At 39.8% G+C, this 23,452-nt stretch overlaps 1 protein-coding gene across 2 annotated transcripts in view; it reads right to left on the bottom strand.

Moving 5' to 3' along the window:
- The window catches only part of LOC149450532 (N-heparan sulfate sulfotransferase 4-like), a 429,028-nt gene that overhangs the window by 207,874 nt on the left and 197,702 nt on the right, over positions 1-23,452 (bottom strand). For both annotated transcript variants that reach the window (XR_016315239.1, XM_089691790.1), the window contains exons 4-5: positions 22,077-22,231; positions 878-1,063 (exon numbers count right to left, since the gene is read on the bottom strand). Coding sequence is in view for 1 of the 2 variants with exons in the window: in XM_089691790.1 (XP_089547916.1) it covers positions 878-1,063; positions 22,077-22,231 (341 nt within the window). In the remaining variant the exon portion in view is untranslated. The remainder of the gene's footprint in view (positions 1-877; positions 1,064-22,076; positions 22,232-23,452) is intronic.

Raw genomic sequence — 23,452 nt, 5'->3', positions numbered from 1 at the left:
CACAGCCAGCAATGCAATGTAATACTAATGTAAATATATTAAATATGTGTGAAGACATTTTACTAGGTTGATTTAAAAATAACCAGTCTGCTGTAAAATTATGGAAATTATGGACATACACACAAGTTCAGACATTCACATGTCAGGCCAGTTAATTCTAAGATTGTTCCACTGTGTGTTTGTTTTTTTTTGGTACAAAGAGGAGGGTCATTAATGCTCAATCTTTTACCTTATGTCCACTCAAGTAAAACATAAATATAACAATGCTATATACTCAGGTATAAAAGATGATTTAGTGTTTGTACACAATGATTTGTGCTTTCTACCATGTGAGTGCAATTTCTATTTGAATACATTTTGGATCTTTGATGATTTTATACTATGTGGAGCAATGTTTTATTACGTGTATAATGCTATGAGCTCTGGTCTAATTTAACTCATCTTGGAGCAGTTGGAGCCATTATATACAGGTAGATCAATTTGGGAAGATTATCTGTCATTTCTTTGGGTGTCCAAAGGAGGAGTTTAATCAACCATTTTCCTTGATGCCACCAGCAACATTTTATACAGATTGAGCACTCTTTGCAAGGGGTCACATACCTTCTGGTAAGCCTTGCATGTGAGTAGATGGTGTTACATTGTCTACCTTTGGATGTTTTCTGATCTCATCATGGCATTTGGGGACTGATCTGTTCTGATTTTTCTATACATGATTTAATTTATGAAAACTTTGTGATCATATTTTTTTTGTTACCTATTATTATTATTATTATTATTATCATTATTTCTGTATGAAATGTTTTGAGCACTGCACTTTATTTGAACACTATGTATAAAAGGTGGGCAACCTTGCATTGCAAGTTGTGAATATAATTACCATTATTCCATTGTGCACAAAGCCATGTCTGTACCGGGCAGGTTTCAGATGAGGGTATTCTTCAGTGCTTGTAACTTTAATGCCCCATACCCTTTTCCAGGCTTCATAAAGCTGCACATGTACTGGGTAGACACCTGAGTGATGTGGAGCCACTGCATATCCCATATTTGTTGGAATGCCATGTTGCTAAAAAAAATTATGATAATAATATTAAGAGTTAGTATTAGCCCAGAGAAGCTAGACTTTTAAAAGACAGTTGGAATTCAGAGAAATATAAAGACATAAAGAAATGAAATGGTCACTGTGGAAATGTAGGTGAGCAATAAAGCAATTGAGTATTTTACAGAAAACATTGGTGTTGACAGCTGATTGAAACAATGCAGAAATAAGGCCCTAAGTTGGTTACCCCCCTCCTCTCAGTCTATATTCTACATATATACCCTGTTTCCATTTTTCAATAATATGAGAAAAATAAAATGACTTGCAAATTAGCAAAATAAAAGTTAACAGCAGAGAATAAGCTGCAAGGCATGCAGGGACTCCAGGAAAGATATGGCCAGCAAACAGCACTTCAGTTCAAATCTAGCAGGGTTCTGTGTACTTTAAAGAAGTTTGAAATCCAAAGCCATTTTAAATCAATGAGAGTTGAATCTATCAAATCAAAAATGCTCATTTTCTGGGCTATTAGAGAAAGGGTTGTTAAAAATAGCAATGGAAGTGAGTACTGCCTTGGAGGAACATGTTTCAGTGCAAATATATTTTTTAAAAAATCCAGTCATTTTTTTCCCCAAATTCTTTATTATGAATACAGCAGTTTCCAACCATAAAGAACAGTACAGTGAATCAAATACATCACAATCATGTGACAAAAGGAAATTATAAATCAATAACATAGGTGCTGTCAAACATCTTAAAACAGATAAGAAGGCCCTGAAAATGTCAGCTATCCCTGAATACTGGGAGTTTGAGGGGTCATCATAAGTTACAGACAACCTACAGAGGAAACACTCTGGAGGATTCTGCTGTAAAGGTTTTCTGTTGTCTGGAAAAAAGAAGTAAAGTAGGAAGAGATAGATAAGAGAGGATAAAGAAGGAAAGTGGAGAGTAAAGAGAAAATAAAGGGGGGGGGGCAGGGGGCATGGATGCCCCCTTCAGGTGTTGGCGTGCGAGGTCTTCTGCTCTGCCGAGGAGGCCGTGGAGGTAAGCACGTTCAGAGAGGGGCCGTTGTTGGGCGCCCCATCTGGCGTGGAAGGAACTGAAGCCAGTTAGGGACTTGTATTGGGTCCATGTCCAGTAAGATGAAGAGAACCGGTAGAATCTGTGGGGACCGTAAAGTGAAAGACTCAGATCCTTTGGAACCGACACAGCCAGCGAATAGTCCCATTGGTAAGTCAGTCCAAGATGGCAAATCTTCTCCAGAAGAGGGCGAAGGAGTGTCAGACATTGCAGAGTTGCTCGGGAAAGGTTGGGCAAAAATTTCACCAAGGTCCCATCAAGGTCCACCGCCCCCAGTGTCCATGTGTTATTGAGTATAGCCTCCTTGTGAATGTAGTGAGGTAGTCGGCTTATCACATCTCTCGGTGTGATGATTAAGTGCCTTGGGCTCGATGCACCCGATCTAATTTGAGATCAGCAAGAGGTGCAGCATCCATAATCCTATGAAGGATGGCAGTAACTGTATCCTGAGAGTTTTTGGAGCCCATTGCTTCTGGCAGGCCTCTAAGCTGCAAGTTAATTATGGCGCTGTGGTCTTCCAATTCTTCTAGGTGTAGTTGTAGAGCCACCGCTGTGTCTTGTTGGGTGTCTCATGTTTGTTCCAGATTAGCCACTCATCGCTCCAGAGCCAAAACAGAGACTTCCCCAGTGGAGAGGCGGTTAGCCAGGGTCTGAACTTCCACACCGATGGTTGTCACTTCCTTGGGATGTGTATCCTCCAGCCAAAAGATAAGTGCCTCTATCTCCATTTTTGTTGGCAGAGCTTGGATAAGAGCTCTGAGATCTTTTCCCCCTAGCGCTGGAGATGCTGACGAAGAGGGGAGAGATCAGGTGGACCAGATGTCAGAGTCCCTGGGGCATCTGAGAGGCAGTCTGAGGTAGTTGAGTTAGATGGGGAGGATGGAGGCAATTGGGAGAATAAAACCTTAGCGGGAATGCCACTTGGCTCCGCCATGCTGGTGTGCAGATTCTGCCTCTGGGCTCTGGGAAGAAATGCTGGATTTCCACCTTGGATCCAGTCCCCCTGGGAGTTTTAGAAGTTGACTTTGTTCTTCGCTTCTAAGCTGAGAATATGCCGTGAGTAGATGCCGGAGGTATAGGATGGAAATCCGAGGGAAAACCTGGGATCTACTACACAGCATGTCTCTACTCGGCCATGTCCAGACTATGCCCCTCTCCAGTAATTCTTTTAGAGCGCTTACAAGGAAAAATGGATTAAAATGTTGGCAAATGACTTTTCCCTTCTGGCTTCTATTTAAACAAATACAGTATCTCCCAGAAGTGAGTACACCCCTCACATTTTTGCAAATATTTTATTATATCTTTTCATGTGACAACACTGAAGAAATGACACTTTGCTACAATGTAAAGTAGTGAGTGTACAGCTTGTATAACAGTGTAAATTTGCTGTCCCCTCAAAATAACTCAACACAAAGCCATTAATGTCTAAACCGCTGGCAACAAAAGTGAGTACACCCCTAAGTGAAAATGTCGAAATTGGGCCCAAAGTGTCAATGTTTTGTGTGGCCACCCTTATTTTCCAGCACTGCCTTAACCCCCATGGGCATGGAGTTCACCATAGATTCACAGGTTGCCACTGGAGTCCTCTTCCACTCCTCTATGATGACATCATGGAGCTGGTAGAGACCTTGTGCTCCTCCACCTTCCATTTGAGGATGCCTCACAGATGCTCAATAGGGTTTAGGTCTGGAGACATGCTTGGCCAGTCCATCACCTTTACCCTCAGCTTCTTTAGCAAAACAGTGGTCATCTTGGAGGTGTGTTTGGGGTTGTTATGTTGGAATACTGCCCTGCGGCCCAGTCCCCGAAGGGAGGGGATCATGCTCTACTTTAGTATGTCACAGTACATGTTGGCATTCATGGTTCCCTCAATGAACTGTAGCTCCCCAGTGCCAACAGCACTCATGCAGCCCCAAACCATGACACCCCCTACCACCATGCTTGATTGTAGGCAAGACACACTTGTCTTTGTACTCCTTACCTGGTTGCCCCCACACACACTTGACACTATCTGAACCAAATAAGTTTATCTTGGTCTCATCAGACCACGGGACATGGTTCCAGTAATCCATGTCCTTAGTCTGCTTGTCTTCAGCAAACTGTTTGCAGGCTTTCTTGTGCATCAGCTTTAGAAGATCCTTCCTTATGGGATGACAGCCATGCAGACCAATTCGATGCAGTGTGCGGCGTATGGTCTGAGCATTGAGAAGCTGACCCTCCACCCCTTCAACCTCTGCAGCAATGCTGGCAGCACTCATACGTCTATTTCACATAGATAACCTCTGTATATGATGCTGAGCACGTGCACTCAACTCCTTTGGTCGACCATGGCGAGGCCTGTTCTGAGTGGAACCTGTCCTGTTAAACCGCTGTATGGTCTTGGCCACCATGCTGCAGCTCAGTTTCAAGGTCTTGGCAATCTTCTTATAGCCTAGGTCATCCTTATATAGAGCAACAATTTTTTTTTTCAGATCCTCAGAGAGTTCTTTGCCATGAGGTGCCATGTTGAACTTCCAGTGACCAGTATGAGAGTGAGAGCGATAAAACCAAATTTAACACACCTGCTCCCTATTCACACCTGAGACCTTGTAACACTAACAAGTCACATGACACGGGGGAGGGAAAATGGCTAATTGAGCCCAATTTGGACATTTTCACTTTGGGGTGTACTCACTTTTGTTGCCAGTGGTTTAGACATTGATGGCTGTGTCAGTAGTGGTGAGAACCTCCTGCGCTCCCAAGTGTTTAAACTGAATGAAAATATATATAAATCCCAGGGGAAGCTGCTAACATTAAATCATATACCAGTGATTGTGATAAATAAATACAATAAAGAATGTAGCACTACACCCAAAAAAAAAAAAAAAATATATATGCACACATAAATAATAAAAGATAAAAAATGTGAAATCACAAAATATCATAAAATATATAAGTGTGACAGTGATATCAATTAATATTAATTAGTGCCCATAAATCATTGAATCCACACAATAAAATAGCTCAAAACATGTGAAAAAACATTTCCATATATATATGTATATATAACACGCATACACATATATATATATATATATATATATATATATATAATATTTTATATGTGTATGCGTGTTATATATACATATATATATGGAAATGTTTTTTCACGTTTTGAGCTATTTTATTGTGTGGATTCAATGACTTATGGGCACTAATTAATATTAATTGATATCACTGTCACACTTATATATTTTACGATATTTTGTGATTTCACATTTTTTATCTTTTATTATTTATGTGTGCATATATTTTTTTTTTTTGGGTGTAGCGCTACATTCTTTATTGTATTTATTGATGGCTGTGTGTTGAATTATTTTGAGGGGACAGCAAATTTACACTGTTATACAAGTGGTACACTCACTACTTTACATTGTAGCAAAGTGTGATTTCTTCAGTGTTGTCACATGAAAAGATATAATAAAATATTTACAAAAATGTGAGGGGTGTACTCACTTCTGGGAGATACTGTATATATTTTTTGTTCTTTGTAATTGTTATTTTTGGTGTAGCACATCCTACAGGAAGAATAAAAAAAAGTGTAGCATCTCTTACAAATTGGACACAGCGTCTGGTATGGATTTTAAGGGGTACTGAAGGCAAAAAAAAAGTGTGAGGTCCCTTAAAAAGCTATACCAGACCCATAATCCAACCATATAGCCTGGCTGATCAGGAAAATGTGGTGTTTAACGTGCCCTCCTCCGACCCTAACCAGGCAATATGCCCTCACCATGGTGGAATGCCTTGCCAGGAGACATCCCCTTTGAAAAACACCTGTTGATGAGGAAAAGAATCTCTTCCCCAGAACACTGTTTGTGGGGACTGTAGTGGATTTTGTCAGAATCTGGAAGGGGGGCTCCCAGATACCTGCCTCCCCCATGTGAATGTGAAGGATGTACTGTACATAACACCATTACTCATTGACAGAAAGAAAAAAAAAACAAGTAAATATTTGACAAATCCCCAGAAAGTCAATCATCATCAACCATGATGGCCACCAACCGCTGACTTGCTGCAATTAAAAACTCAATGGACCCAGCGAACACAACCCATCCTATTGGTACTCTTAGCCAAATGACAGCTCCCTGACATTGCACAAAAATAGCTACTAATGATACTTGGGCAATCATCTTACTGCTATGCCTGCCCTTTTGCTTATGTGGCTGGAGATTGTAAGCAATATGCCAACTGCTAGGGATACAGCAGTTGCCAGCACATGCTACTTCCTTGGGAACCATTGAGAGCGGGAAACTGTCATATTTAGAAGCAGTAGAAATTCCGCTCCTATATGATACTTGGCTCTTGCTGAAGAGGGAACTGAATGAGCAAAGGTTATAGCATTTCTCCAAACAGCCAAAATTTGGTTTGAACCGTGGTTTGTACTGAGCAATCTGCTCATCCCTAGCACTCAAAACATTTTTCAAGTACGTTTTTATCGCATTGATCAAAATAACTATGGTTTGTGTTGCTATTACAATGCTGATGTTAAAGAATAAAAGTGTATTGCCTCTGTGGGGCTACCTAATATGTCTGGATAAAGGTATGTTTAAGTAAGTATGTGTGTCCTAGCTATATGTATCTTTATATGTGTGTCTATGTATGTGTACGGGAACAACTGACCTTGGCATCTGTGTTACTAAAAAAAAATCAGCAGCTGAAAACTGATGATCTTTGCTCTTTTTAAACCTCAAGCTCATGACTCTCTGTCCAAAATGATTTCATTTAGCCTTCACTACCAGAATTAATTTTGTATTTCATTGTTAAATTAATTTAGTCTTGGAAAGACTCAGTGAAACAAATTACTGTATTCTATCAATTAATTGTGACTAAAGGTCTATTTTACTATACTAATGTATCTACATCGTGAACTATGGCAATTGCCAATTGTTTTTTCTGGGGTTTTTTTGGATTCCTATACAGAGGAAAAATTTAGGATATGGTATATAAGCAGGATGTTCAGGCTGGGAAAGGTTAGCCTGCTTTTCTTAAGTGAAACAATATTTATATAAATAATTATGGCTCCCAACAGCATTTTATACAATTCCAATCAATTGCTCAGTTGGCATTTGCCTGTGTGATCACCTTTTTCAATTCCTGAAAAGAAAGTCAATGAAAGCCTCTTTTTGAAAAGAGGTCGGATTTGAAAACAAATCTAGAAAAAAACTTAGTCCAATACACTTACATTTTGTAATTTTGTCAAAGAAGTATAAAAAAGTAGGTAGCCATTATTCAATTTGCTCTAACCTTAGTATTAAGGTTATTAAGCTTCATTGACCTAGGTGAGCTGTCTGAATAAGTAGCTTTGTGATTGTTAATATTTAGAAAGTTATACTTAATATACAGTATACTCATACCCATGGGAATTATTATATTTCTAGATCCTGTTTCATAAACAGTAAAAATGATAACACGGCTAAGAAAGTGAAATCAAGGACAAAACTAAAGCAAATCAGCAACAACTTTACAGATTTGACTTATTTTCCTAAAGGTCAGACAATAAGATTATCTACTGAAATGTGTCCTGAGAATGTTAGATGAAAAGAAAATTCTTCCTTCATAAAAAAATGAGGCTCTTCCCAAACCTACAGATCTGTTAGAAGTGGGCAAGAAAGGATAAAATGACCTTCAATTTAAGTCTATCATTTTCCAGGCTGTTTTGTACATTTAAATATTGTTTGAGAACAACAGTTGAGTGAATTTAACACCTACAAAAATTGAGGCTATAAAACCACAACATGATACTCTTTTTATCCTGATTTTATTACAGTGTCTAACTGAGCATAACATAATGCATGAGTACAAAAATTGGAAATTATAGGGGCCACAGGTTTTATGTCTAGAAGATAAAGGTATTGATTCTGACTAAATAAGATGCCTAAGAAAAGACAAGATGCAATAAAGGCTTGCATATAATAAACTTGATCATTTTGATAAGAAATAAGCAGCACTAAGTGCATATTTTTTTATTTCTACAAATATAGCAAAACTTATATTTGCATTTTGTTGCTTTTGATCAGAATGTTCATGGTACACAGTGGCATAGGGCTGACAAGCTCTTTACTAGGTGTACATTTTTGGGAGTCCTACCACTACCACCATTCTGAATTCTCCTTGGCTTAGAGGAAGCCTGATTATATTATTATTTGTTTGCATAACTGATTAAATGTAATGCATATTTAAATTCCAGAATTGATCAGTAGCAAATGATTAATTGTCTAAAAAGACACTTACCATGAAACTAACCACAAATCAGCTCAGTTTTCTACACAATTTCAAATCTGAACACTGATGCCAGTGTTATCTTTTCATGAGCTGTCTTCCTCTTTCTTAATCTCAGGAATTTAACCATTTTGCCCCTCCCTGATGGTATAATCTCAAATCAAATTTTGTGTGAGTATAAAAGAAGTGTCTAACAACATCAGAGTGGGTTTCAGGACTACTGGTCTTTGCAAGTGCAAGAAAACATGGGTCTGAACATGTATCAACACTACATTTTTTTTGAAGCTGAAGAAGCTTACTTTTGAAAGTAAAAAGATTAAAAGTGGTCTATGTCTGCCTTTTGTCAACCAGGTTACCATAGCACCCTTCAGTGCCTTTGGATCATGCCTAAAACATTTCCCAATAATATTCAACAAGCTGGCAGAGAGATCAAGCCTGCCTCTTTTGTTACACAAAGCTACAGTTTTTAATTGTGCAGCATTACAACCTTGGCCCTGTACAGGCCAGCTGCTGGCATTCTAACAGCCAATGATGTCATGGGTTGATAAGGAGGACATCAGGTGCCTGAGAACATCCTTATTTTCCCCTCTCCCTCAGCACTGGGGTCAGATTAGCTAAATGAAAGAGAAAGCTGAGGAAGGAAATAAATAATGGAATAGTAGTCAGTATAAGTGTGAAAAGGTGTATTTGCTTTGTAAAAAATAAATCACCTCCAGTGCTGGGTGTCCTATGTGTGTGATACAACTGCATCATGTAAAAATATGACTTTAGTTTTTCAGATTTTAGATTTGGATTCCTTGATGTGACAATCGTGGCATCAGACCCCTGACCTTATCACCAAACTCGTGACCGAAGGACTAGCCAATCTAAAACCGCGATGTCACGTGCGTAACAATGCCACACCCAGCTGCACCCTGCACAACGATTTTCCAGCTAATGGACCACAAATCGATGTACCGGCAGCCTGAGCGCGATTGTTACTGGGTCAGGTTAATTACGCAATTAACCCTTCACACTGCCAACACCTCCTTTTTGTACAGAGAAAAAGAAGAAACTCGGCAATATCAGCAATAACACTATGATGGTTAGATAATCATCTGTATACCACTGTCACCACAGACAGGTTATACAGAGGGTTAAACACACACAGTAGCATTCTTCAGCGGCATGAATTCGTAAGTTGCATTTAAGAGCTATAGAAACAGTTCAACACTTTCAGAAAGAAAGATTTATTACTAAAAGGTCAAAAGGGTGCAATAAAAATATTTACAGAAAAAAGATGTAACCAATATACATATAAATACATAGAGCAATAACACAGCAAAAAGGTAACAGAAAGAAGTTTAGAGAGGTAGAGTACTTGCCAAAAGTCCTGGGTTAAGCAGATCACGTTTCAGAGCAAAAGGGCACTGTCTCCCAAGTTGGTTCTGATGTTAAAAGGGAGATTTCTTCAACTTTTTCTCTTAGGCCTGACAGCCTATTTTGTAGTCCCCAGCAGGGGGTGTCTCTGAAACCAAGGACCAATGCCTCATTTGGGGAGGGGTGTATAGGCGGAGACCCAAGCTAGAACCAAAATCTCTCCTAGCTCATATTTTGGCTCATAATTTTTCCTAGGCACAAGTAACATTCCACCCGCGGGTAGATTAATATGCAGACGCATCTGAGGAACGGTTAGATATGAAATATGAAATACATACTTGAATGGTTCAAGAGATGTAATTTTCTGCTTTCCTATATATTCCAGCCAGGGAGTGTGACAAACGATTTGTCTGATCGTGAGCAATCTGAAGATATGCTTGATTTTTATGTACGTCTCTCATATTCCAAGATATGAGACATAGGGAGAAAATGGATTTTAAAAGTGGTATCTAGTGTATGACTCCCCTGGGATGTCTTTGAGCTCAGGGGAAGGCTTGGGTTATCCTTTTATGAGGTGCCAGATTGCACAGTTTATCAGACTGCCTGGCACCCAGCTCAGAGAGGTTTTATAGCTCGGAGCTCTCTGCTGTGCTTTGGCCTGCCTGTGACACTCCCAACACACACCCAACCACATGATACTGTGGATCTCAGAGAGGGAGGGGGATGATCCAAGAGGGGGAGAAGGATCTACAAGATGGAGGTTGGAGCAACATGGTTGAACCGCGTCCATCTCTGTGTGCACGATTGCTACACTTGAGATTTTGAATACTTTTAAAGGGTGCCTTGACTGAAAAAAGGTTGAGAAACACTGATTTATGTAATTTTCATTGTTTTAAACCAGAGCCCTAAAATGAATGGCATTATGTTGACATTGTTGCAGCTTTTTTGATATTATAGTCACATTATCAATGTTTCTGCATTGTTACCCTGGCATATCTCTTATCTCACATTATAAACTGACAGATGGTATATACTTATGTATGCTAGCAGTAGTATTATTCATAAACATTATACTACAGTATTCTATGGAGACCTTTCTGAAGTGTTTTTGTTAACCTATATAAATTATAAAATCAAAATCTTTTGCCTATTAACACTTTGGAAGGGACTCTAAAAAGGAAAGTAGCCAAAAGTGTAGAAAATGTACTTTTACTACCAGTTACGTTTTTTTCTTCTATTCCTGAAATGTAGACAAAGACTGCCTCTTGACAGATGTGAAGATCCACTTTTGATCCAAATATGTATGAACCTGCACTAACTTGTGATGTACCTTAAAGTAGCCTCTGTTCATAATATAAATGAATAAAGGTCATCAGAAAGCTACTGACAGTACGGGAGTGTGGGTGTGAATATCTAAAAAAAGATAAGAGCACCTCTACTTGCCATTGATGATAAAAAAAATCAGTAACTGATTTAAAAAGGCATTTGATAGGTTAAAAAGGTTAGTATTGATATAATTGTTTTTCTAAGGGGTCAGTGTTAATCAAATAAAACAACTAAACACAGTAGAAAATATTAGAGAAAATAGAAAGTTTATGTGAAAGTCCAGCAAACAACTAAATAATCAGGAAGTTTTGTTTTACACACAATTTCCACAGTGTATCTCCACCTGTTGTAGCTGTCAATCAGCAGCAAAGATTGGTGCATCTTGGGATGGGCTGCCAAAGGATTAGTGGCTGTTGATCACACCAAAAGAGAGAATGCACTCACGCTAAGCTGCTGATTGGCTGTTACAGTTTTTAGTCAACACCTGAGAACAGATACATCCTAGGACAGGCTGTTAAAGAATCTGTGGTTGCTAAATACAGAGAAAGCATAATAAGAAAGAGAGCAAATATTCAGATGATCAATCACAGGTGAGGCCTGAAATGGAGGAAGATAAATTAATAATTTGATTCACTGTACTTGGCAGCTCTCTGGAGACAACACTTGCATCTGGTAAATAGACTCTGGTTTACATCATTAGTCCATATGAAATGTAATTCCTTAGACACATCTCATTTGTAGATTAAAGGATAAGTTCACCTTTTGGACAAAAATAATAAATGCACTTTTTTTGCAGGTAAAAAAATGTGTATTTATTATTTCTGTCCAAAGGAGCCTGTAAAGCATTGCACCAGCGATCAGTGCAAACCTGTCAGAATATCTGCTTGCTGAACAGGATGTACAGTCAAGCAGATATTCTGCCAAAAAGCTTCCATGAACTACCACGGTGCTCCACATTGAAAACAACAAGCAGACAGCCACTAAGGCTGCAGGGACTTGTAGACACTCATTCACTGAACTCTGTGAATGAGTGACGTGGCAATGTGGGCTGAGCCCCGCATGGCCACGCTATTTTCAAATCTGACAGATAGTATGGGGAAACTTCTCCCCATACTATCTGTCGGGGGGGGGTGGTGGGCGCAGCTGCGGCTATGGGAACATGTTACATGTTCCACCCTAAAACGGGTGGAACATGTAACTTTTTCCAAAGATGAACTTATCCTTTAACTTTTTCATATATAAGCCATAGATTTGTGGCTTACAGCCCAACTCCAACTATTTTTATAGCATGGAATAGGGTCAGAAATTCTGTCAGGTTTTAATTACCAACTGTATCCTTATTGCAGAGAGGTTCACCCATTGCTTTTCATGACAGGAAAGGATGGCTAATCACTTTAAGAGGGACACAGAGTCCAAAGTCAACATTTTAGCAGGGGGGGAATACAAATTCTAGCTGGAATAAAAACAGAAAGCTAGGTTGGTCTTTTAAGGGTTGTACTGGGAAAACATTTCTTAACAGTGAATGCATGGCTGCAGTATGTGAGCGGATATTTAGGTGGGGGCTGACCCACCAACGTAGGGTTACCACCTGTCCTTGCATTCCCATTCAATTGTAAGCTGACAGACTGGCACTATGTGTGTGGACCCACCCAACACTCACACCGTGCGGAGGGGGTCATGCAGGAATAGTACCAGCTGGTGGTGGTAGGAGGAGGCAGGGTTGGTAAATCTGTTCTCACCATACTGTTCATCCAGATGAGACTGACATGGGGCTGTGCTAGAATGCGTAAGCAAGGCACCTGGAGCCCACACAGGGATATGCTGTATGTGTTATGGTTTAGACAAATCATGGAGCCCCCGGGGGGCCTCACCATTCTGATCTTCTATATTATGGGACCACAGGGACCACACTGTACTTCATTTATATTGTGTGTTTTGGGGCCCTGGGGGCCACACTCTTCTACTTTCCTACATTGTATTCTGGGGCACCATGGGGCCACATTTTTCTGTTCTACTGTAGTGTGTTTTGGGGCCCAACATTGTGCTGCTCTTCTATGCATTGTCTGGGGGCCACGCTGGCTGTATATGGAGTGACACTAGGGTTGCCACCTGTCTGGGATTCACCTGCACAATCAAGGTTTTGAATCATGTGCCTAACTTTCAGTCCACCTTAAACCCAGACACATAATTCAGACCAGACTGTGGACATACAGTAGTTTCGGGGGTCCTGCGCAGTCTCCTTGCCACACCTGGATAGGAGGGGTGGCATTTATTAGAACACTTCACCTGTATTTTCCTGGGATGGAGGAGACGGGATTGGAGAAGGAGGACATGGGATGCAAGAGAAGGAACTGAAGGAGGAGAGCATGGGATGCAGGAGGAGGACATGGTATGGAGGAGGAGAACATGAGATGGAGGAGGAGGAGAACGTGAGATGGAGGATGAGGACATGAGATGGAGGAAATGGAGCAGGAGGAAGAGAATGTAGGATGCAAGAGATGGGACTGGAAGAGGAAAACGTGGGATGGAGGAGGAGGAGGAGGGCATGGGATGGAGAAGATGGGACTGGAAGAGGAGGACATAGGATAGAGGGGGAGAAGGAGGACATCAAATGGGGGAGATGGTATTGGAGGAGTCAAGGGATAAAGGAGGACATGGTATAGACAAAATGGGGTGGAGGAGGACATGGTGGCATAGCCAGTGGGCGGATTCAGTGGGATGGCCAGTGGTCGAACCCTAGGGCATGTTGGTGGTCACCAGGTCTAAAGCTGTGTAAGAGGCCTCAAAATTTCTGATGGCTGCCCTGGGTTAGGTGACTAAGTATGCCTATCTTCTTTCACTATCAATCAACTGGTCAGTGTAATACTAAATGAAGAAAGCCCAATCTGGAAATGCTTGTTTGTGATGTCTTTTTGTGTCCATGTGTCATCACACTCTTATCAGATAGGAGGGAAAGTTACATCTCTGAAGGTATGTAGCTAACCAACAAAAGACATAAAATATGTGAGAGGTGTATAGACAAGGGTAGGGAAAGTATAGATGGCCATAGATGGATCAACATTCATCCAGTTCAGTGGGAACCAGACAAATTGTGATGCACCTATGGGCATCTTTCTATCAAACAGCCTCTCTGTTTTGTTTCCATATGTTCACTGCTGCTGGCTATAGCTGGTAAGTGATCATTGTATTCTGGAGGTGGGGAAACCTTCCACTGTCAGAATACAATAGCGCAGTGGGTGGGATTCCTCCATCAACACTGACTGTGTTGATTGGGGGAATTGAACAACCACGGGTTGAAGGAGAGAAAATTGCATAATGTATGGCCAGCCTAGTCACAAGCTTTAGATAAATCAGATTGTTTTGCTGCCTAGATGTCAGCTTTACGAAATTTTGGCTAACCCTTGCTTATTTGGACTTTTTAGTTAACCAATAAAGGATATTACTTTAATGCCAAACCTTTCACATTTATCAATATAGTATAAACAGTCTGAAGCTGCAAAACAAAATTTAATCTGATAAAAAAAATTACATAGTACATTTTTAAGGATGAAATAGCAATGACTAATAGTCTTTTGGACTGGTTTGCTAATAAAAAGCTCTGGTGATGCAACTTAATCCAGGAAAACATTCAACAAGGCAACTCTGCTTTTGTAGCATTGTGGTCCTTACAACATGTTGACACCTTGACAACATCACATGATTGTATGCAGAGTATTACTTGGATCATGTGGCATCACTGTTAAACATGGCCACCACCCTGCATGGTGCCCTCCTTCAAGTAGTGTTCAGTGCACCTGCTATATGTGCCATACCCTTGATACACCACTAACTCGTACCCTCACCTATGTTTTGGTGACAATTGTATGGTTTCCCATGACTTTCTGTCCTAAAGTGTAAGTTCAGCTTTACAAAAATGCATATTATGGAACACCATATGGGTATAGCAGCATGGTGTTGCAAACCTACCTACCAGTCAGGGCTTCCTTTCTGTTTAAACAATGAAGTCTCCTAGATTGTGAGCTCAAAAAAGCAGGGCCCTTGAACCCCTTGTGTATTATATTGTTACTGTATTGTCTCATGTACTGTCCCCCCACTTTATTGTACAGCGCTGAGCAAACCTATTTGCGCTATATAAACACTATATAATAATAATAATAATGAAGTCCACAACCACATTTAGAAGATACTTCTAATCTGTATTCCCGGGTAGGATGGCACGCACCCACCGCCCAACATGTGCTGTCATTTGCTGACTTATGGCCAGGGACCTTCTGATTGGCTTAGTGAATGACAATATACAGCCCTGTGTTGACAAACAAGCAGTGTACAGACAGCAGCGATGTGGCCGCTTTTTTTCCCTCTGCAAAGCAGGGAGATAAAAAAGTTACATTGCTTAGTAAAAGCAGTACAAATTACATACATTACAGATTGCTAAGCACACAGTTACCCTTTGATTACTCCTAGATGATAGTGGTGTATTTTGGTTTTGTGCTGCCCTAGGCAAGACTAAAATTGGGCACCCCCCTGCATCTAAATATGTCCCACCCCTTCCTGTTTAAGATCCACCCCTTCATCTGTAAACGCCACCCCTTTCTCTCTAGGCTCCACCTCTTCCTATTAGAACTCCACCTCTTATTGTATTCCATTATTGGTGTCACTTGGAAGAATAGTGCCCCATCACTGGTGTCAGTGGGAGGAAGAGTGCCCCATCATTGGTGTCAGTGGGAAGAATAGTGCCCCATCATTGGTGTCAGTGGGAGGAATAGTGCCCCATCATTGGTGTCAGTGGGAGGAATAATGTCCCATCATTGGTGTCAATAGGAGGAATAGTGCCCCATCATTGCTGTCAGTGGGAGGAATAGTGCCCCATCATTGCTGTCAATGACACCAATGATGGGGCACTATTACTCCCACTGACACCAATGATGCTTACATTGGTGTGCGGACCCATGCTCCAGGCCAGGCTCCCTCCCTCTCCCATCCACAGCCAGCATTCCTGGCTGCAGCAGCACCAACTGCTCTGCCCAGATCCTGGCCGCATGGCACAGACACTTACCTTAATGATCAGCTGTCTTCCTTCTCCATTGCTCTCCTCCTCTGCACCAGCTCCAGCCTCTTCCTCACTCCGATCAGCTTCCTCGATCCTCGTGCTGCTTCTCAGCTCCTCCTCTCTGACTGTGTGCTTTCCCTGAGCTACAGATCCAGGGGCCAATCACAGGTGAGGAGGCAGAGCTTGCAGAGGGAGGGGCGGGCTGCCATAGGCCGCCTAGTGATCCTGGGGGTGTGGCCGGATGTGAGGGGCAGCATGTCATCCTGCCCACATCACGATCCACCTAGGAAATGAAGACACCGGACGGACACCCTCTCTACCCCTCCTCCAGCATCGCCTTCATGGACCAGATCGAAGTGGGACACAGATACAGGTAAGACACATAACAACAACCCTTGTCCTAAGTATCACTTCCATGGGAAAGGGGGGGTGCCGCCCCCCTGGAAATTGCCACCTTAGGCAGATCCCTTGTTTGCCTTGTGGCACATATGCCCCTGATGTTAACCCCTTCCCAGATAGTGTCATTAATACAGTGACAGAATATAGTATCAACACTGATCACTGTATTAGTGTCACTGGAGATGTCAGTGTCAATTAGTCAATTCCCCACCAGTGTCAGTTAGTGTCAGATTGCAGACCGTACTATCACAGTCCCACTATAAGTCGCTGATCACCGCCATTACTAGCATAAAAAATATATATAAAAATTCCAATGCATATACCATCATTTTGTAGATGCTATAACTTTCATACAAACCAATTAATATACACTTACTGGGATTTCTTTTTACAAAAGACATAGCAGAATACATTTTGGCTGAAATTAATGAAGAAAGTATATTTTTAAAATGTTTTTATTGGATACGTTTTAAAACAGAAATATGAAAATATAATTTTTTTTTAATTTTGGTCTTTTTAATTTATATAATAAAAAATAAAAAAAAACAGTAGTGATCAAATAGCACCAAAAGAATTATCTATCTGTTTGAAAAAATTATATAAATTCCATGTGGTTACAGTGTTGCATGACTTCACAAGTGCCAGTTAAAGTAAGGCCTCAAGGATGAAGGGGGTAAAATCTTATCCCTAAGCCTAAGTGGAGCCAAAATCACAAAAAAACACAAGGGACATAACCTACAGTTAAAGAGATCTGTAATTTGTGATGACTCCTCTTCTGTTAGTGAAAATCTTCCTCCATCTTGCATCCCCACCATTGCTGCTGTAATCTTCTGGTGTGGAGGAGGTTAATATAACTAAGGGGCTGTCACAGGCTCTCATCAAGAGAGCATGACTGTGCCCACACTTTGTGCTCCCACCTATGGCACAACAAAAGTTTTGCCTAAGTATTTACAGTATATAGTAACACCTGCATCATAGAGAACACATTTAAATTCCTACCAGCCCCACTGCTTAGTAAAGTATACATGCAGCACTAAAATGTTTGATATTTACACAACCATATTTCAAGTGTATCTCTAGGAAAAACCTTTATTTAAGCTTTTGGTGGAGTGAGGAATGATTAGACTTTCTCTGATTTCTTTTTTCTGTCTCTATCCATATGAGGGACATTAACCCCTCTATTTGTGCTGGTGACTATTGCTACTGAGAAAGAAAGTGAGGGGAATGCCAAAATTGTAGTTGTTCCCTGTATTGGGGACAGTTTTTTAAGAGGGGGATTTCCTTTACTTTGGGAGATTTCCATTAACTTCCTGTTGTATTTCTGGGACAGGAAATGAAGGAAAATGTCCCCAATTTTACACATTCAGTAAAAAGTTAAGTGATAGAGGGTTTAACCCTTCCCTACTATACCCATAACTATTAAAGGGACACAGTTTGGCTAAACCAATACTTTAAGTTCTTTGTTATACAGTTAGCATATTTGCTACCAAGGCCATGAATAAGGAGGTATCACCAATCCTCCTGTACGGGGCCCAGACCAGCAGGGGGGTCCAGGCATCAGGGTGATTTGGATGTGGCCAGGGAGAGTAATTGGCACAATGGAGGGGGGAGGGCATTACTGTAACCAATCCCCTGTATGGTTCTCTCTGCAGCAGCTGAAAGCTGGCTTCTTTTCCTGTCCCTTCTGCTGGCTTTCAGCTGCTGCAGAGAGAGCCATACAGGTTATCGGTTCCAGTAATTGCTCCCCTGCCGCACCCATCACCCTCCCTGTGCACCATATGTTTCCCGTGCTGCCCAGGCCCCTCTGTGTGCCCTCATCTCCACAGTGCTGCTGGCTTTCCTCCTCTCTTTCCCATCGGAACCAACCCATTTCTTTCCTGAATGAACACAATGAGTGATTGGTACTGATCACTCACTGTGTTCATTCATAACTGAAGCCTGGGGGGGCTGTCAGGTTTGCTGTATGGGACCCTGTGGTTTCTAACAGCAGCCTTGTTTGCTATAGCAGTGAAGGAGATACACTGGTGTGATTTTGAACCAAATGCCTTTCTTTTGTACGGTGTGCAAAGGGTAGGAGTCAATAGACACCCAGGCCTTATTCTGGGTGGTGGTGAGTTTACAGAATTTGTTGAAGTACAAACCAACTTCTTGTGATTTTGATGTGTTTTGAATTTCTACAGTATGTTACAATATACATTCCTTCTTGAGTCAAAGTATGATAGGCAATTGGAATAACACTTACATACTGTAAGAGAAGTTCTGTAGGAAAGTGATGTGTAAGAACAGATGCCCAGCAAAAGGAATGACTGTGGCTTTGGAAAAAGAAACACTGCTACTATTGTACAGTAATTAGAACTCCCTGGGACTAATGCTTTTTCTGAAAGCTGAATACAATTTAGTTCCTAATTGATTAGGTATTTTTATAGCACTCTTGGCTTAAGCAATGTGCCTCATAATGTAATTTCAAAGATTTATAACCTTCAAATTTAGACTACATATTTGAAATGCAGAACAACCAAGTGGGATTGTTCTGGATTCTAATCAGCTTTAGATATTTAATTGCAAAGCACTGTAATTACTTTTGAGCCCTGCCCAATACTTCAAACACGGTTATTTAAAAGGTAATGAATGCACCAAATGCTCAATAGGATTCCATTGTACGCTTTTAAATAGATATAATGATTTTGTGGATTATACAGAATTTACATTAATATAAATTTGAATAATTTGCATTTTATGTGGGGCATATTCTATTCATCAATTAAAGAAGGCCACATAAAAGCAGCTATAGGTGGCACCTATTCAGCATGATAACACCTTTCTTATCAATAAAGGAAAAACAGCAAGCGCTGGCTTTTTACATTACCTTAATGTTATGAAAATAGCAATTGCGGTAGACATCTATAATTAGAGAAGAAATAATGGATATCTACTCAAAAGTCATAAAGAAAGTTGAATAATAACATTAACGTACAAAAGGCTTTCCTACTATGAATAGCAACATAAATGGCAAAAGAAGTGATGAGGCAAACTAGCCTTATCTGTTAACTCCCATTGTAACTTTTAATTCACTATGCACATTTAGCTGACTATTAGTTTTGGACAGCTGAAGTTTTATCTTTTCCTCCGCTAACAGACAGTAATAATATTTAGATTCTATCATATTTTATCTGCATATAATTTGCTATTTTGCAGAAAATGTTTTATTCAGGTCTAGAATTAGTTCAAAAAGACATTCTGTAATACTAGAACAATATTTTGCTCTACATATCACTCCACTCAGTCCCATTCATTAAATGCAGGCCACGGGGGTTTAGGCTGTACTGTCCTATGGAATTCTCCCTGCATAATGCTGCAGAATGAACTTGCTGACTGGAGCACAGGTCAGTAACATAACTCTTCCTACCATTTATCATTTGATTGGCACTCCTTTTCCAGATTCAGAAGATAAAAGAGCACCTTTTCTAAATAATGCAAAGCACACTGTTTTAAGGGCATACCGCTGCTTTATAAATGGAGTCCAGCTTTTTTTTATTTTGATTACTGATGTATAAGGGCTCATGCACACTGGGCTTTTACATTTTCTCTATGCTTAATGGATTTTTTTTGAGCCTTTAAAAGCACCTTTTTGTTAGCCTATGTTTCCATGCACACATAGGCAATCACAGGTATTAGAAGAAGATCATTTACAGACTGAAAAAGACCACCAAAGGTGCATTCAGGAGAGGAGCTGAAGAGCAGAAAAATACTAGATGTGCTTACATGTGCCTAAAAGCTAGATGTGTCTCGCATTTGAGTGTAAATTCATTCCAGTTGCCAGAATAAATTAATATTCCAGCCAATGGAATGCATTAATGCTAAAATGCCTAAATTCACCTAAGCATGCTTAAAGATTCCCGAAGGCATGTGCAATGCATGTAAAACAAAAACCAATCAGCACAATCAAAGTCCTCCTAAAAATATACACTATTGAAAGCAGTACACTAGTGGTAGATTTTACAATACCACAAAGGCAATATTAACATACAGAAAGTGCAGCGCAAAATATCAAATGTTGGAAAATTTCAGAAAGTCCAGAGATAAAGTGTGAATTTTATCCAAGAAAACAGTGAATAGAGGTTGTGCACAACCATGTGTAAAAAGTGCTTGATCCCCACCACTGAATGTAAATGTGGCAACTCACCTTAAAGGCCTGACCCCTGGCTGAACATTCCCCTACTAGGTTGTTATCAGGATGGAAGCACTGCTAATTCACAAAAGTAGATCCTCACATATGCCCAATAAATATGTAAAAAGGAAAAAGGAAACAAATAGTGCTCTCTGCTAAAAGCTTTAGCATAAAAATGATTGAAATCACACCTACAATTTTCAGCACTTATCATAAGTGCATATACAAGCACTTAATGAATAGTACAAAGGGTTAAGACCATGGATAGGAGGTCCTTGATTTCTTTTTTCTGCTCTGCAGAAGCTTTTGTTTGTTTCACCTTATCTGTTCTCAGACTTATTTCTGAATGGGAGGGCCCATGCTTGGGCTAGTTCTAAATAGTTCTGGAAAGCTAACACTTGGAGCCTACTGATGGGAAGAAAACAGTGGGCAGTGTGATCATCTCATCACTGTGGTCACAACACCACTATAAAATCACCCAGCTTGGAGAAGGTTGGTTAAATTTACTTAACTGTAGTAAAATGGAAGCCACAAATTTAGCTATGCAGTCTGACAACATGCCTGGATCAAAACTAGCTAAGAGGAATGACCAATCTTTTGTGCATTTAGATATTTGCTTACAGTTTAGTTGTAACTAAATGAATGCAAAATCATCTGATTGGTTGTGTTTTTAGCGTAAGTTCAGAAAGGTAGTGTAAACAACATCTGTAATCACAATCAGAAAATTATTTATTGTTAAGTACCCTACAGCTTTCCAAACCAAAATCAATTAATTCTCTGCTAAGGTCCTCATTATTATCATGTCATTTGGTATGCCCAAAAAGATATACACCCCCACACAACTTGTTGTGCACAGCCTTGACCTTGTCTTCTAAATTTAGATTTTTTTCCCATCTAACCAATCAAACTGTCTGACTTTCCAATCTCAACCTTCATATTTGTAACATCTCCACCACATATCCTTTCATACCTTTTTTCTGCAGGGATTTACACAATACAGTCTACTAACAGAATCTCTTTTTTTCCATAATTTTTACCTTTTCTAACCCCCCTACTGGCTTAGCTGTCTCCCAATAATAACAAACCATCATCCAATCTGCGAGTGATTGCTTCTACCACATTGCAAGTCCTTTCCCTACCAATCTTAATTTGTGGCACTCTTGTTGAACTGCATTTATATAAACATGTATACTGTATATTAATGCTTTGTAAATATATATATATACACATTAAAATAAAAAGCAAAAGGCTAATTTTCAAGACTGAATGACTATGTCAAATATGCACCATATGCACTAAGTGTACCTATATCTCAACTCATATGAATACATACAGTAGGTAATATGTGAGTTCTCTGAATAGAAATTTTACAACTAAATATGATAAATGATATTACAACGTACCTGTGCAAATTCTTTGTTTAGAATCATTTGTTCTCCCAAAGAGGACTCATTATGAAAAAGATGAGGCTGCATGTGACTCCACATATGAGGAAACCACCAAAACTCATTCACTGATGCCAATAAGAGATCATCTCCTTTATCTTCCTCAACAGTACCTTCAATAAAAATAAAACAAAAATCACAGATTAATTTATTGTTATCACATTTAAACAATTTAAATACATTTTTTTAATATTCCAAATAATATAGCTGGTTAAATCTCATTGTGAAAGATATTATTTATGCTGCAACTTCTACACAATGTTCTGTTTTTCTTTTCACCGTGTTTTGTGCGTGTGCACAAAAACACAATATAATACCCAATTGTTTGGTAAATATAAAAGATGATGTTACACTGAGTAAATAGATACCAAACACTCTTTACAATTGTGCAAACCCGTGCAACAGCGTCAAAATATGTGCATTTTATTATCTATTGACAACGCTTTAAAAGTCTTTATAGGTTACCACTTTAGATTTACACACAAGGTCTAGTGCTAGAATTATTGCTCTCAATGTGACGCTGATAACTCACATGTATGGTGCAATTGCTGTTTAAGAATGTGTCTGGGACCAACGTATGTGTCCGCCTTTGCACTCGAGCATAAGGGGGGGGGGGTGGGCCCTTTTTTTATTTTTATTTTTTCAATGTTTACACTGTCATGTAATTTATTTTTATCAAAGAGAATTTAACTATCCCCTGTGATAGCTACAGGCAGTGACAGGCCTTCTTTACTGAAAGATCTGGGCTATATTAGACCCCAGATCTCTTCTCTGCACTTAAAAGCTTCAGATCACCCCAAGACTGGTATGCTCCGATGCTTTGTTTACATCCGGTAAAACCAGAAGGGATGAAATGCTTGTCGCTTCCGATTTGTTAGATCATAGATAACTTTAGGTTAGAAGGGCCTGAAAGGATGAACTAGTGCACTTTTTAAATAAACAACCATTGAATTTGTGCATATTAAATAAATAAATCAATTAGCTAAAGCATAATGCATATTTCCATTACTACAGTATGTGCAATTTTCCACTTTTTTAACCAAAAATGATGTGTTCATTTGCATTTATTACATTATGGTTAAATCATCATTTTTCAAGCATTTGGAATGGTATGGAAAAGTACACTTTAAAGATAATAAAATTTCCCTTTTACCTTTCCAGAAATGCACCAGTTCATTCCTCTTAGTTGTGCCCAGAATCAGAAATAACATTTGTCAACCTTAAGTATATTTGTGAGTTCCTACACAACCGAGTTTGAGTGCCCCATCCCCATACTTCTCCATCAAGATCAATAATACAACCATCAGTTCCTCCCCTCATGCCAGGGTACTAGG

The sequence above is a fragment of the Staurois parvus genome, unplaced genomic scaffold (genome assembly GCF_062004578.1).
Source record: "Staurois parvus isolate SC_StPar_1 unplaced genomic scaffold, SC_StPar_1.0 ptg000572l, whole genome shotgun sequence".
Lineage (NCBI taxonomy): Eukaryota > Metazoa > Chordata > Amphibia > Anura > Ranidae > Staurois > Staurois parvus.
The sequence above is the reverse complement of the archived record's forward strand: the minus strand, read 5'-3'. Positions and strand labels throughout refer to the sequence as shown.